The sequence below is a fragment of the Fusarium vanettenii genome (assembly GCF_000151355.1).
Source record: "Fusarium vanettenii 77-13-4 chromosome 13 genomic scaffold NECHAsca_47_chr13_1_0, whole genome shotgun sequence".
NCBI classification, from domain to species: Eukaryota; Fungi; Ascomycota; class Sordariomycetes; order Hypocreales; family Nectriaceae; genus Fusarium; species Fusarium vanettenii.
This window is the reverse complement of record NW_003315841.1, coordinates 51,694-67,143: the sequence shown is the minus strand read 5'-3', so window position 1 is coordinate 67,143 and position 15,450 is coordinate 51,694. Positions and strand designations below refer to the sequence as shown.

At 48.8% G+C, this 15,450-nt stretch overlaps 6 protein-coding genes across 6 annotated transcripts; 5 read left to right on the top strand and 1 right to left on the bottom strand.

The window, feature by feature from the left end:
- Nucleotides 1–400: 400 nt before the first annotated feature.
- On the top strand, nucleotides 401–1,202 carry NECHADRAFT_87942 (uncharacterized protein; the record flags this gene model as incomplete). The annotated part of the gene is made up of 3 exons (XM_003041362.1): nucleotides 401–442; nucleotides 483–858; nucleotides 1,030–1,202. 3 exons carry the CDS (start codon nucleotides 401–403, stop codon nucleotides 1,200–1,202), a joined length of 591 nt encoding a protein of 196 aa, XP_003041408.1.
- Nucleotides 1,203–1,473: 271 nt separating this feature from the next.
- NECHADRAFT_97892 (uncharacterized protein) lies at nucleotides 1,474–2,536 on the bottom strand (the record flags this gene model as incomplete). The annotated part of the gene is made up of 2 exons (XM_003041322.1): nucleotides 1,474–2,248; nucleotides 2,316–2,536. The coding sequence occupies 2 exons, from the start codon at nucleotides 2,534–2,536 to the stop codon at nucleotides 1,474–1,476; spliced, it is 996 nt and encodes a 331-aa protein (XP_003041368.1).
- A 678-nt stretch (nucleotides 2,537–3,214) lies between these two features.
- On the top strand, nucleotides 3,215–3,759 carry NECHADRAFT_87940 (uncharacterized protein; the record flags this gene model as incomplete). Its single annotated transcript, XM_003041361.1, has 2 exons — nucleotides 3,215–3,400; nucleotides 3,454–3,759. 2 exons carry the CDS (start codon nucleotides 3,215–3,217, stop codon nucleotides 3,757–3,759), a joined length of 492 nt encoding a protein of 163 aa, XP_003041407.1.
- Nucleotides 3,760–5,555: 1,796 nt separating this feature from the next.
- NECHADRAFT_54419 (uncharacterized protein) lies at nucleotides 5,556–6,559 on the top strand (the record flags this gene model as incomplete). The annotated part of the gene is made up of 3 exons (XM_003041360.1): nucleotides 5,556–6,031; nucleotides 6,088–6,366; nucleotides 6,421–6,559. 3 exons carry the CDS (start codon nucleotides 5,556–5,558, stop codon nucleotides 6,557–6,559), a joined length of 894 nt encoding a protein of 297 aa, XP_003041406.1.
- A 1,316-nt stretch (nucleotides 6,560–7,875) lies between these two features.
- Nucleotides 7,876–9,993, top strand: NECHADRAFT_87938 (uncharacterized protein; the record flags this gene model as incomplete). The annotated part of the gene is made up of 1 exon (XM_003041359.1): nucleotides 7,876–9,993. The coding sequence occupies one exon, from the start codon at nucleotides 7,876–7,878 to the stop codon at nucleotides 9,991–9,993; it is 2,118 nt and encodes a 705-aa protein (XP_003041405.1).
- Nucleotides 9,994–11,057: 1,064 nt separating this feature from the next.
- On the top strand, nucleotides 11,058–12,788 carry NECHADRAFT_54398 (uncharacterized protein; the record flags this gene model as incomplete). The annotated part of the gene is given in 2 exon segments (XM_003041358.1): nucleotides 11,058–11,471; nucleotides 11,487–12,788. Coding segments are annotated over 2 exon segments (1,716 nt in total), but the record flags the coding sequence as incomplete, so codon positions are not given.
- Nucleotides 12,789–15,450: the final 2,662 nt, after the last annotated feature.

Here is a 15,450-nt window from a genome sequence, read left to right as displayed (position 1 = left end):
AGCTTTGATTCTTCTTGCGGATTAATTTCTATCGGCTTAGCTATCGCATCAAGACCTGGGCTTCAATCACAATCAAGAACACAAGATCAACAGCCGGCGCGCTCATAACTTTTGCAATTGCCAATGGGAACCAAATAACGGGCGGTGTATCGTACGTATTTTAATCTCTACTCTATACCGTCGACCTAGCTAACCGTCCTTGAAAAGAAATGCAGTATATGCAACTTTCATCGTCATAGCAGCCCTTCCAACACTCACAGATCTCTTGTTTATCAAGGATCCAAAAGATTTGCGGCGCTCGGACAGGTCTGGTATTGCCTTCTTTGAGTCGGGAACCGTTTGGGAGGAGCTAAAGGCATCGCAGAGTTGTTCAAAGACTTAAAGGTAAGGACTCGTCAAGATGGCGAACATTGGTAGTCTGTACGGCGAGCTAACAGGCACCGTAGATCATACTGATGTTCCCTGCTATGCTTGCAGTTCAGGTTCCGCTGGCTTCTCAACCATCTATCAACGCGCACTACTCCAACGTCCGCACGCGTGCTCTCAACAACATCCTATTTTGGAGCGTCCACTTGACCACAGTAGCCGTTATGCAACCCATTCTGGATAGTAGGCGTTTGAGCCGTCGGGCTAGAGGCATTTACGTGTGTATCTTCCTTACCTGCCTCGTGGTTGGCGTCTGGGTTGGAGAGCTCGTATGGCTTCGGGCCCATCAGGCGCCTCGTGACTGGACAGATGCCGAGTTCGCGTCCTTCATTGCCATTTATCTCTTTCAAGGCATGCTGTATCAGCTATACTGGATCTTCATTCAGCGGGTAGTTGGCGCGTTGTCGAACTCACCTCACCTGTTGGCCAGATGTAAGCAAACACTTGAACATTTGCCAGGTTTCCAAGCGCTGACCATGTTGAAGTGTCTAGACTCTGGCTTCTTGAAGGCCTGTATCGCGAGCGACACCTGTATTGCCTTTGGGATTAAATCGGTTCTGCCACCTTTTGAGTATGAAGCTGCCTGAAATTTCGGCCTTCAAGGTTGTGCTATGTGTATTCTGGTTTGCATCTGCGGCTTTCAGATCACTGCTATGAACTACGGAAAGGAAGGTCATGTCATTATTCCTTCTTCCGAGGACGCAATTACTGTCGCTGCGTCGGAAGACGACACTGTTAACCCTTCTTTGAAGGGGACTGTCACTTCGAAGCAATAAAGACCTAGAAATATACCTGAAGGCAGATTTGAGACTTATGCTTTAAAGCCTTTCGCCGTTCAGGTCAGGGCCGCTCGTTTCCAAGATCGAGAACGCTCATATATTCTCCCCCTCACTCCCCCCTGTATCTGTTCCTGCTCGAGTCATGAGGACGAGAATACCCAACCAAAGTGAAACATCAATCGTTCAATATACACTGAGCCTAGCACTTGAATCTTGGCGACATTGCCGGTCATGTTTACGACAACAAGCGAAGAGTGGTCGACTCCAATTAAGCTTCCATTACTAGCACACCGCGGTACCTCATCTTGCCCTGACGAAGCTTCGCCATAGCCTCATTGATGCCATCTTCACTAAATTTGAAAGTCTCGATGATTGGCTTTATCTTGTGGAGCGCCGAAAATCTGAGCATCTCGCGTTGGACGTTTGGTGCGGCAGGTAGGCTTCCTTGAATCCGGATAGCACCCATCAGGATCTCCCCATATGGACATCGCAGCTCGGATGAATCTACAGTCATGGCCGTGATGACACCACCTCGCCGAACCAGCGGCAGAACTGTAGACCAGTCTGGTTGTTGAGCACCGGCAAGGAGCAGACAGTCAACGGCGCGACCAGGGAGAGAATCACTACCCATGACTTGGAAGTCTGACGCTCCTAGATTTCTTGCTGCTTCTTCTTTACCGGGTGAGTGAGAATACACAGTAACGTGACATCCCATCTTGGCGGCATACTGAACAGCGAGGTGACCCAGTCCCCCGAGGACGAGAACCCCGACTCGATGATGCCACTGGACTCCTGCACTGCGCAGAGCTGAGTAGACGGCTGCACCTGCGCACATCAAGGGGGCTGCTTCGGCGGAAAGAATGCTTTCCGGGATGCGGGAGAGGAAATGCTCATTCCAAGTCGCATGAGTCGAGAATGAGCCCTGGTCAAATTCGTCAAAGCCATATAGCTGTCGTTGTTCGCAGTAAAGCTCTTGGCCTTGATGACAAGACTCGCAGTTGAGGCAGCTACCATGACAGTAACCCCAACCAACCCGATCTCCACTGGATTAAGATAGGAGACGTTAGTGTGGAACCAAGACTACAGTTAGATTGCTCTCGTGTTACTTACACCTTGAAGGTTCTGACAGAGTCGCCAATTGCCTCGACGATGCCAACTCCCTCGTGGCCAAGAACCATGTCTTGTGACTTGTAGTGCTCGTCGGTACCGCACAGGCCGGAATGAGTGATGCGGACAGTCACTTGATGGGCTTTTGGAGGACCAGGCCAGGCAATCGTGCCCTGCTGAACCTTTCCACCCGAGGTACCACGATAAACGGTTATTGAAGCCATGAATGCTAGAGGTGACGAGTGAAAGGCGAGATATGTTGAAGATTGGCGTAACTATTGGCTTAAGTCAGCCAGCTTGTACTTCATAGCTATTTATAGGAAGCAGTGCATGATTCAACAACACTGCCAGTTGTTTTAACTGTGACCAATTGGGGCAAGGGACTGTATGCAATCCTTCTTATTGACGTATGTAGTGACTTGTCTTGACTGAGGCATTGCTTTCAAAATAACCAATTGCAACGCAGGTTACGCCACTTCTTGGCAAATTTCTAGATGTTGCTTTTGAAGTGGCCAATGATAGGAGTGTACTTGTCCATCACGACAGGCATTTGCCCTACCTACAGTACATAGGGACCCCAAGTGCTACTGAAGTTAAATTTTGCTTTAGAAGTGTCCAATCATGAAAGCCGGAGACATTGAGTTGGTCATGAACACCTTGGCCAGCAATGTTTGTTGCCGATTGGACAATTCTTTAGCAACCTATACCATCAACAGGTTGAGTCAAGATGACGTGTCTATCTCTGAGCTGGGCTCGTTGCTACTTTATTCCTCGCCAAAAATGGTATAAGAACCATCGTATGCCTCTCGATACCAAACAATCTCTTCCAACGAAACTCGTAACAACGCATCATCGTCCCACAGAAAAGCTTTTACCTACAACCATCTTCAACAACCAACAAGATGCCTACTCAAGAAGAGACAAAGAATCTCGAGGTCATTGGGGAGTACTTTGCCGAGTTTTGGGGCAAAGGCAACCCCAATATCGTCGACAAGCTTTGCGCTGATAACTTCGTCATCAACTACCCGATGCACGGTCCTCGATATGGAAAGGAGAATGCTAAGAAGATGCTCGCAGAGTTCAAGGAGGTAAGAATGTATATGCGGGATTGGCGACCTAACCGCTGACATGGCCTCGGCAGGCATTTCCCGACATCTCATTCCATGCTTATCAGCATCCCTTGATCGCAAGCGGGCCATATGTGGTCGGGCGTTGGATCGGAGGTGGCACTCACACTGGAGCTGCTTTTGACGACCTTGCGGTGGGTGCGCTAAAGCGCCCAAATACGGGAAAGAAGATCCATTTCTCTGGCATAACCATCTTCACCCTCAAGGATGGCCTCATTGTGGATGAGACTGGCGAGGAGGGAGCTCTGACGGCTCTCCAACAGCTAGGCTTGGCTCAGCAGCCAAATCCTGGAAAGGAGGTGAACTATCTCCATGAGTAAAGGGAGCTAGATAGTAGAAGGAGAGTTCTGGCTGCCAGGCTAGCTAAAGAACGTCACTATGTCTGAGTGTTGCAAAGTTGTATTAGGTACTCCACTGCAAAGGTTTTGTGCAACTGTTTAATGCATTCTTGTGACGAGTCGCGTTCATCTTGTCAATTTGTTATTACAACGTACCCTGGAGACCTGGTTTATCTACTTTAAAGGAAACTTAGGATGCGTTGAGGAGATATCAACTATAAAATACTCATCAAGTACACGAGCTTGGCGTTTCCATTGCTAGGTGCAGCTTTTAGTTAACGAGCCTCAGTTCGATCTAGCGGCCCAGTTGACTCGTCAAGGGCCAGGCTTCTACTATACCCAAGAACACATTATCAATGCATTGTAGCATCGTGACCCAATGCAAACATAGTGGCTTTTTTTTTCTTTTTTCTACCTTCTGCTGCCTGTAGTAGCAGGGTCATACCAAGCTACATCATCAGAGGATCGGGTCATGCCAAGGCCGCCTAATATTATGTCGGGGCATGATGTTAACTACTTGCCATGGCAATTGAGCTCTCAAATACGGCCAGTCTTGTGGAGCCCGAAGCAAGAAGGTGGACCTCCAGGGCTATTGATGCGGTTGGCATGGTGTAGCTTCACCGACAGACACAATTACCAAGCAGTCCTGGAATGAGAAGATTCGGCCGCTTGGCGAGTAAAGCCGCACTGCATAAACATGGCATCCATCTTATAAGCACCACGTGGGTATCCCGAAGTGATAAATGGGTTTCCTATTTCCGATTATTTATTCGAAAGGGAACAGTGTCAAAAGAACTGGTTACATATCTCGAAATGGTTACCTAGGCGTCGTACTCGGGCTGGTCTAGAGAAAGTTCTGCCTTGAAAGCGTCAATGGAGAGCTAGGAGGGCAAGCGTTGGGCCACCTATAATGCAGAACCCTGCGTTGAGGGCCTATGTTATAGAGAGCAAGTAAAACGAGTTTGCCAACAGCCAAGTTCTGGAACAGCGATGGTGTCTCTGTCAGCACGATACAAGGCTCATGTACAGGAAAACATGGTCGCTCTTTAAGATGCACATGATACTAATATTGCTGGTATTGATTATTGACTAGGATGAAAGGTCTCAATGCAGAGGGTATCGACCTGCCACCATTTATGGCCGGACTCGGAGATGAGCTATCCCTTTGTATGTTTGTCCGCTCGCGCCAAGATGTGCAGTGCAAGCACGCCTCTAATGCAAGTTAGCCTGATAGCGGGACTTTTGTCAACGTGGCCCTTGAATACGAGCCACGACCACCAAAGTTGGGCTCCTCTTGGACAACACGTGTAGTGTCAAAAAAGACTCATTCGACCAGCATTATAAGACAGTCTCGCGTGACGGGCCGGATTAATCGCGGCGTCTTATTAGCCCCTGGACCTCGGTGACGACGGACACGTTTACCGCATTGGGTAGGTAATGCACAAGCTAGTTGGATGTTTTGCGCCCAGTCACATGCTCTATTCTAGCTCCGTGCCTAAAGTCAAGATAGATTGAATCGAATAGAGCCAATTTTAAGCTTTCTGTCTTGCCTGATTCTATCAATATGACACGGAATGCATGGTGCTTGGAGTAGAAACTCGTCTTAGCATCCTTGTCGTCTCCTATACTCGAACGGCGTATTGCCTCGAACCGGAAAGATCCCTGTTGATCCCAATGCGACACCGCCGACCAGAGCGAGCTACTTTATGCTCTCTTTGTCCATGCTGTTCTAGTTTCACTTGTCCATTGCAGGCACCCATCGTCTTCATCAATTCATCATGTCTCTCCGGGCTCTTCCCTCGCAGCTCCTGACTGTCGCTCTGTGCCTGAGCGGCTTGTCTTCCGGTCAAGCGACCGGCAAATTCGACCTCTTGACATACAACGTGGCCGGACTACCTCCCATCTTGAACAACAACGAGGTCCCAGGGGATAAGGGCACCAACGCCAACACTATCGGTTCGATTCTTGCCAAGCAGGCATACGATGTAGTTCATATGCAGGAAGACTTCAACTACCATGCCTACATCTACAAGACCGATAATCATCCCCACCGTACTCCGACATCTGGGGGTGTTCCGTTTGGCGATGGCTTGAACACTGTCGCCAACTACAATTGGGCCAACTTTGCCCGGAAGAAGTGGAACAAATGCAACTTGAACTCTGGTGACTGCTTGACCCCCAAAGGATTCACCTATATGCGAATGACAATCGATGGTATCGAAGTTGACCTATACAACCTCCACGCTGATGCCGGGTACGTCTACGGGAAATATTTGGTGCTGTCCCTGTACTAACCTTTGGGTCGTTTAGCTCTGATAAGGGCGATATCGATGCTCGCTCTGCTGGCATTGACCAAATTCTTGCCTGGGTCAACTCCAACTCCAAGGGGAAGCCAGTCATCATTGCTGGTGATACCAACGATAGGTGGGCCAACTCGGGTCGCAGCATTAACAAGCTGACCGACGCTGGTTTCACTGACAGCTGGGTCCAGCTCATCCGGAGCGGCTCGTACCCCCAGGCTGGTGCTACCGCAGATCCTTGCAAGGTGCCGGCAGCAGACAACAAGTGCGAGATTGTCGACAAAGTGTTGTAAGTTGCGTCTTTTGGAACATGGCAAGTATATGTGCTAATAACGACGCTCAGCTACCGTTCTGGTGACTCAGTCAAGCTCACAGCCACGTCATTTAACTACGCATCCAAGGTTTTTGTTCAGGCTGATGGAAACATCTTGTCTGATCATAACCCTATTCACGTGGAGTTCTCATGGTCGTCGAGTGCTTAGAATAAAGGTGTTGGCTTCTTGTGTTTGGTTTAGTCCTTTATACGACTTTCATCGCACGCCTCTTTGTGGCGGGAAGAAGAAAGAGAAATGTACATTGTACTAGAGCTATATGAATAACCAAACTTTTCTGTCAGAAGGGCCACGGATTGACGATTAAAGCAATTTTTACAACGTAGAAGTTGATCATCAAGAACATCATCTTTACTGCGGACGGCAATTTCAGGTATCAGACCCCGTGGCATGACCGCTATCCCTATTGTTGAGGCGCAGAGTCAGTACATCAACAGCCGTGTCAATTGAACATGTCGATAAACTTGTAGTCATGTTGACCAAAAATGAGAAAGGGGCTCGTGATTTAGGGCTGTCGAAGCACTATGCAGACTATATCAATTAGAAAGGATCTATTAACACCTCGATCATGTAATCGCAAGGGTGATGTGATATTCACCGTCGAGCATCTCAGGTCTTATTATCAAAGGATTCGATGCAGGATCTTGTGGATGGTATTTCCTTGTTCAAAGAGATAAGAAAAGCTACTATACTAAATCTCCAGGCTTCCTTTTACATTTCATACTGTTTCGGATAGCTAGCGGCCACTAAAGAAGAAAACAACAAACATTCATACTCCAGTACGTTGGGCATTATGGAGACTCCCTATACTCTCATTGCTTTCACGTAAATGCATTTGGTTGGTATCTATTGAACGAGGGTGAAACGAGCTGGCCATTACACTGTTCGCTGTAAGGATAGGCACTCTGAAGCAGCCAGGCATCACCGGATGGTCCTCTCTCAACACGCACAGGCCCTCCTGGGTCTCCTTGTGGATTATTGTAACGATGCAGAAACCAGTCTTCTAGGTCAGTTAACCTATCGAGGGCTGGGCTTCAACTATAATAAAAAACACACTGTCAACACATTAGAGTATCATATTATGCAGGAACTGATCCTTGACAGAGGGTGTGTGCTTATTGGGTCTCACACGCGCTATTCTCTCAAATTTTGCACAACACACGATGTCTCTGAAAGAGTCCAGTGGATGTATCAAACAGCCAGAGAGGCAATCATTCACGGCGCTACTCCCAGGCTAGTCAATCTAACCATCTTAGCCACCTACATTAGAACCAAAATAATGTTAAAGCAAATGCTGATGGAAACAATGGCAGAGAAAAAGGACCCCAGGGTGGATATTGGTCCACTGTCTTGGAGTGGCTGAGTAAGTGCTGCGCCCTCATCTCATCTGCGGCTTTTAAATCTGACCGTCTGACTTAACAACTCGCTCACCGTCTTGTTACACCTTTCCCTTCAAGTCAGAAAAGATGCACTCAGAATCCGCCATCGGAGGTGATAGTGATGCCCGGGATGAGCCCAACTTGGGCTTCAGCAACAACGACGTTTCCTACTTGATCTATGAGCCTCTCAACCCTACCATTGATGAGATCCGGCTGCTCACTCTTCATCCGGCTTCACAGGCAGATTCACCACTTTTTTGCACACTTTCCCATGCGTCCCTTGCTGCAGAAATTCCAGCATATGAAGCCCTGTCTTACGTATGGGGAAAACCCAATCTCTCAGCATCCATATTGCTGAATGATGTCAACTTCCACGTCACGCCAAGCCTGGCATCTATTTTATCTGCTCTGCGACTCGACGACCAAATCAGGGTCCTCTGGATTGATGCCCTTTGCATCAACCAGTCAGATGTCCAGGAGCGCAGTCAGCAAGTTGCCCTGATGCGCAAGATCTACTCTTGCTGCCGACAAGACATTGCATGGCTAGGCGAGCTGCCAGATAATGACCCAGATCTTGAACCTTCTTGCAATAACCCGTATAGGTTCCGTTCGCAGAGATCGACCGTCAGGGAAGGGATGGAATTTATGTGTCAGTTAACACAAAAGAACCCCGAAACCCTCAAGTCACTTCGAGATAAGTTCGACAACCTATTCTCGGAAGAAGACCATTCCCCACCACGGCAAGATGGTTTCGAGCATGTCCCAGATCTCCTCCTTGGTCGCAATGACCAAGAGAAGCTCTCGGCTCTCTTCCGCCGCCCATCTTTCTGGGATCGACTATGGATTGTCCAGGAATTATCAATGGCACCACACGTGGTTCTGATGTGCGAGGGAGCTGAACTAAACTGGGACGCCTTGTCAGCTTTGTTCGCGGATGAACCGTATTTCGACGCCTTCCATACCACGGACCATCACGGCGGCTATAGATTTTTCAGCAGCATATTCTTAACGGTTAAGCTAGTCGAAGACCAGCGCCAATTGTCCAGCAGTGTCCTTCCAACGCGAGATGAGTCAAACCTGTTCGATGTCCTAAGTCGATTCCGAAACTTGCGATCGACAGACCCAAGAGACAAGATATATGGATTGCTTGGCCTGGTGACTCAAGACCACGGCATCATCGTCGATTACTCGAAGCCTTTGCATGATCTGTATAAGGAGGCGACTTTATCGATTATCAACCTCTCCAAGAACTTGGATATCATCTGCCAGAACCCATTCGAACGCGAGGGTGGACCATTGGTACTTGGACGAAGTGAAGATGCAGCTCAGGCGCCAGAAATCTTTCCTTCCTGGACCGCCGAGTTTCATCTGGGGCGGCCCGATTGTGTTTCGATCCTTTTCGCGCAACGCGGCATCTTCGAGGCTAGCTCAAGGAAACTGGAGACGCCATGTCGGTTGCTAGGGCCGAAGAAGGATGTGTTGATCTTGAAAGGGAGCGTGCTGGGCCATATCGGGCCTGTCCTCCAGGGAGACTCTCCCAACTTGAACGTACGGACCGAAGCGAAGAAGATCATGAGAATGTATTTTGGACAAGATACTCTCGATGACCCTAACCGACATGATTACGCGCCAATCATCGGTGGCAAACAAGTTTGTCCTAAGGAGACACTCATCCGGGCCTATTGGCGCACGCTGGTCAAAGATTGTACAGCGCCCCCAAGAATGCGACGGCTACTAGAGTCAGAGATTGAATCTCTGAACCCCATCAACCGAGGCCATCTCCAGGCTGGACAAGTACTTCAAACGTTCCAAATCTCCGTGGACGAAAGCAAGTCCAGGTCAGCGTTCTCCTATCACCCTGGAAAAGATTCCGACTTTATAGAAATCGAGGAATCCAAAAGTTTGGAGTTGACATTCTTGCCATGGATATCCTACTCCAATCGGGACTGGATGTTCACTGTGGCTGACAACGGTCTTTTCCTCCTCGCCCGTCCAGGGGTGAGACAAGGCGATGTCATAGCAGTTTTGGAGGGAGCTAAAATTCCCATGGTACTTCGCAGGGCTGAGGCAAATCACGAGCATCAAGGCCTGGGAGAGGTCTACCAGGTTGTTTGTTCAACATACGTCCATGGGTTTATGGATGGTGAAGCCGAGAGAGGAGTTTCTGAAGGCTGGTTAGAGGAGAAGGATTTCCTGATTGCTTGATTTAAATTGGCTGGAATCATGATACTTGTTTTCTAGGCACTGAAAAGCGGTGCAAACAGCCGGTATCCGATGTGTCCATACCCAGTAAACTTGGTGGCAGAACTTTGCCATGCATGTCGCTGTATGTTGGACTTGCATTATAGACACGCTTGAGGCTGCTCATCGCTCTTGATGATCCTACCTATAAAAAGAACTTGATGAGCGAGCAAGCCTGTTCGTGACGATTTTGATGTTTTGTAAGAATTCTTGCGTGCGGCCACCGACTGTACGTGATGAAGAAGCACAGAGACTCACTAAAGGTGCATGGTCGGCTGCCACTTCGAATTATTGCTTGCATTTTTCTCAGACAAGCATCAGCAATGCCCACTACAGTACTCCGTACAGAAAGTTCTTAACGAGTAGGAGATCATCACTGTCTCCTTACCGCATCAGGGATGGATCTAACAAGGTGCAGGGTTTGTAATTAGCGAGAACCCTTCCAGCAGTCCCTGACCCATCAGCCCCAAGCCTGGCAATGGGTTTCCGTGCACTGAAGACGGGCCCTCGGCTAAAGGAGTCTAAGTCAAAGTTTCCTGTAAGTCAAGAACAAAGTCATGGCCGAGATAGGAGGATGTTGTCTGTCGACTACCACCACCCACATGTCACGACTTAGGTCTCCTTCACTGCCTACTATGAACTATATTGTTTGTGACCAATTCAGCCAATGATGAGTCTATGAAGTTACACACGTATGCGGAACCAATAGCAAGCAGGAAGGATGATTGATGATCCGAAGGTGGCATCATGTGAAACACATTCTTCCCCGCACCTAAGACCATACTCACAGAACCTCATTTCTCCCCATAGTGGCTACTCCGGCGAAACGGAGACCAGCTTCTTATTGTCCGCAGCATGAAAGTATCTGGGGTATTTCACGTGCTGTTTACCGCTGAAGCTTTCGGGGTAACTGCCACAGGTATATGTTGCCAGTTATCCTTGCCTGATCTTGATGCTGACTGAATGAAGCTGCAGGGCCTCTTCACGATGCCGACGAGCATTTCGACAATGGCGACATCCTGACCATTCAGAAAAACTTCAACGGCTGGGTGAACCCTGAAGATCTGGTCCCCATGCCACAATGCGTCGCTCAGCAGGATCAGTCAGCTTGGCTCAAGGCCATGACAGCGTGTACTCACCTACGTTGCACCTCGCACTTCGGAATCATCTGCACACACCGTCAATGGTTGACAGAGTTGAGCTGCCTCAGCACCGAGTTCTCTCCCAGCGCCATCAAAGATTACCTTCCGTACTGTAGCAGATCTGTACTCGCCAAGGCCCAGCTGTATCACTGGATACGTAACGTCACCGGTCGAACGTGGCTTGTGGATGTTGGCGACGCGAACAGGCTGCAAAACCTCTGGCCATCTAGCCTGGTTAGAGGATTCGCAAGCTTTGATGTGACATACAAGGCACCAGAATGTCTAGCAAAGTCGGTTTCTGTTTCAGCGGTCTAGCCATATCAGCATGTATTGGCATCTTGTGCCTTCACGGACGCTACACAGCACACGGGCAACGCCAATCGTCCATGGGAATATAGCAAACCCTTGCAATCCATGACCACTCTGAGCTTCGACACCGTCGGCTACGATCTCACCGGGGGACATATCAGACCCGGCCAGTACTTTGACAGAGATTGCTTCTGCAGCGCCTTCACCATCGACCCGGAACGAGAACCATGTTCATTATCCGATCCCCTCGACGTGACCAAGGAGCGGCTATGGTTAAACGCCACTTGCGGATCGGCATCCCTACCTGACAATTGGACGGCGCAACTCAAGATGGCTGGGATCGCATATATTCCCGTCCCAGACTGGCATTGGCCAACATGCGTCTCCGATATGCCGAGGCAGGTAACGGACCTCACCAATCAGTGTGCAACCGATGCCTGCCAGCTCGATGCTGACGGCTACTGCCAAACCGCACGTACCCTAGACAGAGCCTGCTTCTGCCGCAACATTGAATACGACTCTTGCCAAGGCTCCTGTCAAGTTTCCAGGACTCGGATAGACTATGTCGAGTGGCTCCACGATCTTTGTGGCGATGTTGAGGGCTGGCACGGTCTGCCAGCAAACTGGCGCGAACTGACCGTCCTTCTGCCCCGCGAGATGATCCCATGGCCATGGACCGTCAAGCCAACAAATAGCTCAAAGGTCGGTCCTATCGTGGGACCCGTATCCGGAGAAGCAGAAGGAAAATGCCCGCCGAACGAGTGGAAACTGGGAAGCATTGTCCTCATCAACGCGGCCACTCTCCTTGCAGCGTTCTTGGGTCAAGGGCGAGGGGATCGTCTCAACACGGTCGACTCGGTATCACACTCGCAGCGACTACATTGGCTGCTTAAGGGAATCCTCCTCGCTGGTTTACCACTCCTGGCGAACTGGCTTAATGCACGTATTGTGCAAAGCACCCCCGGCTATGGAGCTGTCCCTGTTTTCGAGCTAGTACTCCTGTGGTGCTCACTTCCTCAGCCTAATCTGTCCGCCATATTACCATCTAGGATCCGCTGGCATGGAACGAAACTCTGTTCTTCGACAGCGTCCTCTTTAGTTGCAGGAATGATCCTTCAGGTTCTGGCATCATATCACATGTTTCTGACTGTTGACTTTGCCAGACGACAGGTATTTGACCTCGGTAGTATAGCAAACGCGAAAAAGGGACATCTGGCTTTGCTCATGTACATTGGAGCGCTCATATGGTTGCTCACCATTGCTACATGTTTTATCGAAGTAATTCGGCACATGTACAAAATCGGTTCACTTTCAAGCTCCGATGGAGCGGGCTGGCATAAACACAAGTACGCAACCGCTAACAACCAAGATATGGCTGTCTTGGAAAGCCTGTTGGGACAGTCACAACCGAGAATGCCGCAGAGTCGGAAAGAGGAACAGTACACAGAATATGGCACTTTCTCAAGTGGAGAAATCGGGACCAAGCTTCCCCAGAAACTGCCTGCGGCACTGTTCACTGCTGCGGCCAGAAGTACGCCCTTTGTTTGGATTGCACAATGGCTCTTTTGGTCCGGGTTTATCGGTCTTAGTTCTGAAGAGTTCGTATACATTCATGACGCGATTTTGAGCTGCGCGGCTAACCAGACGCAGGTTCTGTCTGCCCAAACTAGAAGTTCTCACTACTATCTGGGTAGCTGCTGCAATAGGGGGGGCTACTATCACATCGTACCTATAGCCACGGCACAGGAATTCAGATATCCAGATCAGTGGTGTCTTTTGGGTCAGTGTCGGCACCTGTTGACTAACTTGAAAGATTTTAGAGCTCTCGGGGTTGAGTTGTTGTAGTATCAATGGGCTGCTATTAGCTGGACAAAGTTGCTTATGGAAGACATCAATGAAGCTGAGAATGGAGAAATCTGGGAGGGGTGGTATTAGTGGTTTTAGGGCCTATGTTCACGCACGTATTTCATGGTTATGAAGATGCATCTCTTTGTGAGTCGAGAGCATAGACTTGGTCTTTGATTCAAAGGCACAGACCGCAGCAAATGTTAACAAACTCTACGGTAAGAATGCCATAATAGAGCCCCTTGATTATAATTTATAGCTTAGCGGACTTGGTGGATTATTCTCCTGCACTCTTCACTAAACAGTTCATTGAGTCGGTGAGATATAGATGAGACAGGAGGAAGTTATTTCTTCCAAAAACAGAAAAGGAAAATTCCGTATTAGAACTCAGTCTACGAACGGATTAGAATCCTTTTTACGATGGATAGATGACGAGAGGAAGAGGAACCGCAGATGTTTACCCTCTGAGCCCCCTGCCCGCACATGTCCTTCCGTTCTGCTTCACGAGCTTGAATTCAACCCTGAAGCAACTCTTTGTATGAACTTAGCGACGCCTTCGGAGCACAGTCATCAAGCACAGAAACAAAGAACACAGTTGTGGGCAGATGTCGATATCAAAGTGAAGCAACCTTTGATCAAAACACAAAGGTCTCCATAAGACAAGGGTGCCAAGACAAAACAAGCCTTGAACATAAAGTGCGCGCGGGTACCATTAGAGGGCTGTTTCCGAACACAGAGACAGCCATTCAGCAGTAACAATCATGGGCAGTTGTTCAATTAACAAACGAACGAAGGCCAAGCCAGACTTTCAGCTACTATGAGTGTCCACTCACTCACCGTTTGCCCGCTGATCGCCTCACTAACAGTCGCTGCCGGTCACTCCCCTGGCCTGAAACTCCAAGAGGGTCGGTGAATTTTAGATACACATATGCACTGCACGTGATGCTCGATGCATTCATACAGAGTCAAAAACACCAAAACTCTGGCGAGCCTGCATCGCGATATCACACTTGGGCATACACTTACACAACCGCTAGACTTCAAGGGCTAGAGCTTACTTCTTAGTTATTGTAATGTTTTTAATCCTTAATTGTAATTTCCTACTTATGCACTGCTATGAAGTCGACAAGGCGGTGGGGAGGGAAGGAAGATGGTGTCAAGTCACTGGTGTACACTATTCGATTTCTACCGCGGGGAAAGGATAGAGTCATGGGCATGTTTTCCTTTCAGACAGCCAAGGTCCGCTTCTACTAAGGAGCTTTGTTTGTAATGCCAAGATCAAAATTCAAGACATCAGAGCAACTCGTTCTAGTCCATATGGACATCTGACTGCAGGGAGGGACCTTGAGGGTCGATGGCCTCAGACAACGGGACAGCTACACCAATCCCTGCCGCAATTATCGTTAAACAAGGATTGAAGCCTCAGTGAGAACCATTATGGACCTTGGCAGGTTGCATGATTACGCGAGAGAATACATTCAGTCTGAGCAGAGGAGACTTGGGGGATGCTTAATCAAACGTGCAAGAGGAGCCCCAGCCACTATCGAGGTTAGGGGCAATTAAATACCGAACCGATGAGGTTGCCAGACAAACCGAATAGACAATGTGAATATTAACATAAAGTAGCAGCATAGGCTCGAGAGACCTTGGCCCATTTGGCTGAATAATCACACATCTTGTTGTCATGCCTCCTTGCTGTCATGATCTAGACAATTGACGTGGTCATTACCAACACCGCGTTTATTCAGTGATGAACCCATCATCTATTCGGCAGCAGGGCTCGTGTGAGTGTTCAAGGATAACGCTGGGTTTTTTTTTAATGAAGAAGACGATGATGAAATGGGTGACTGGTTCTTGGAGAATCACACGAGCAGCGGAATAAATCGAGCATGAATGAAACCATGCCCCAATAACCAACGGGGACCCGGTGACTTGAACGAAACCTTACTTTCCACAGCACTAAGCGTGAACATAAGCATGACAAGCTAGGAGTTGACCAACAAATGCGCCAGCTCAATAGGCACAATGTTGTTTCGGTGTTGATGGCATCTCTCGCTGGAGTGATTCGTCAAGGACAGGATGAAAGAACAGAGTGCGAAAGAACAAAAATGACCCATATGCACAA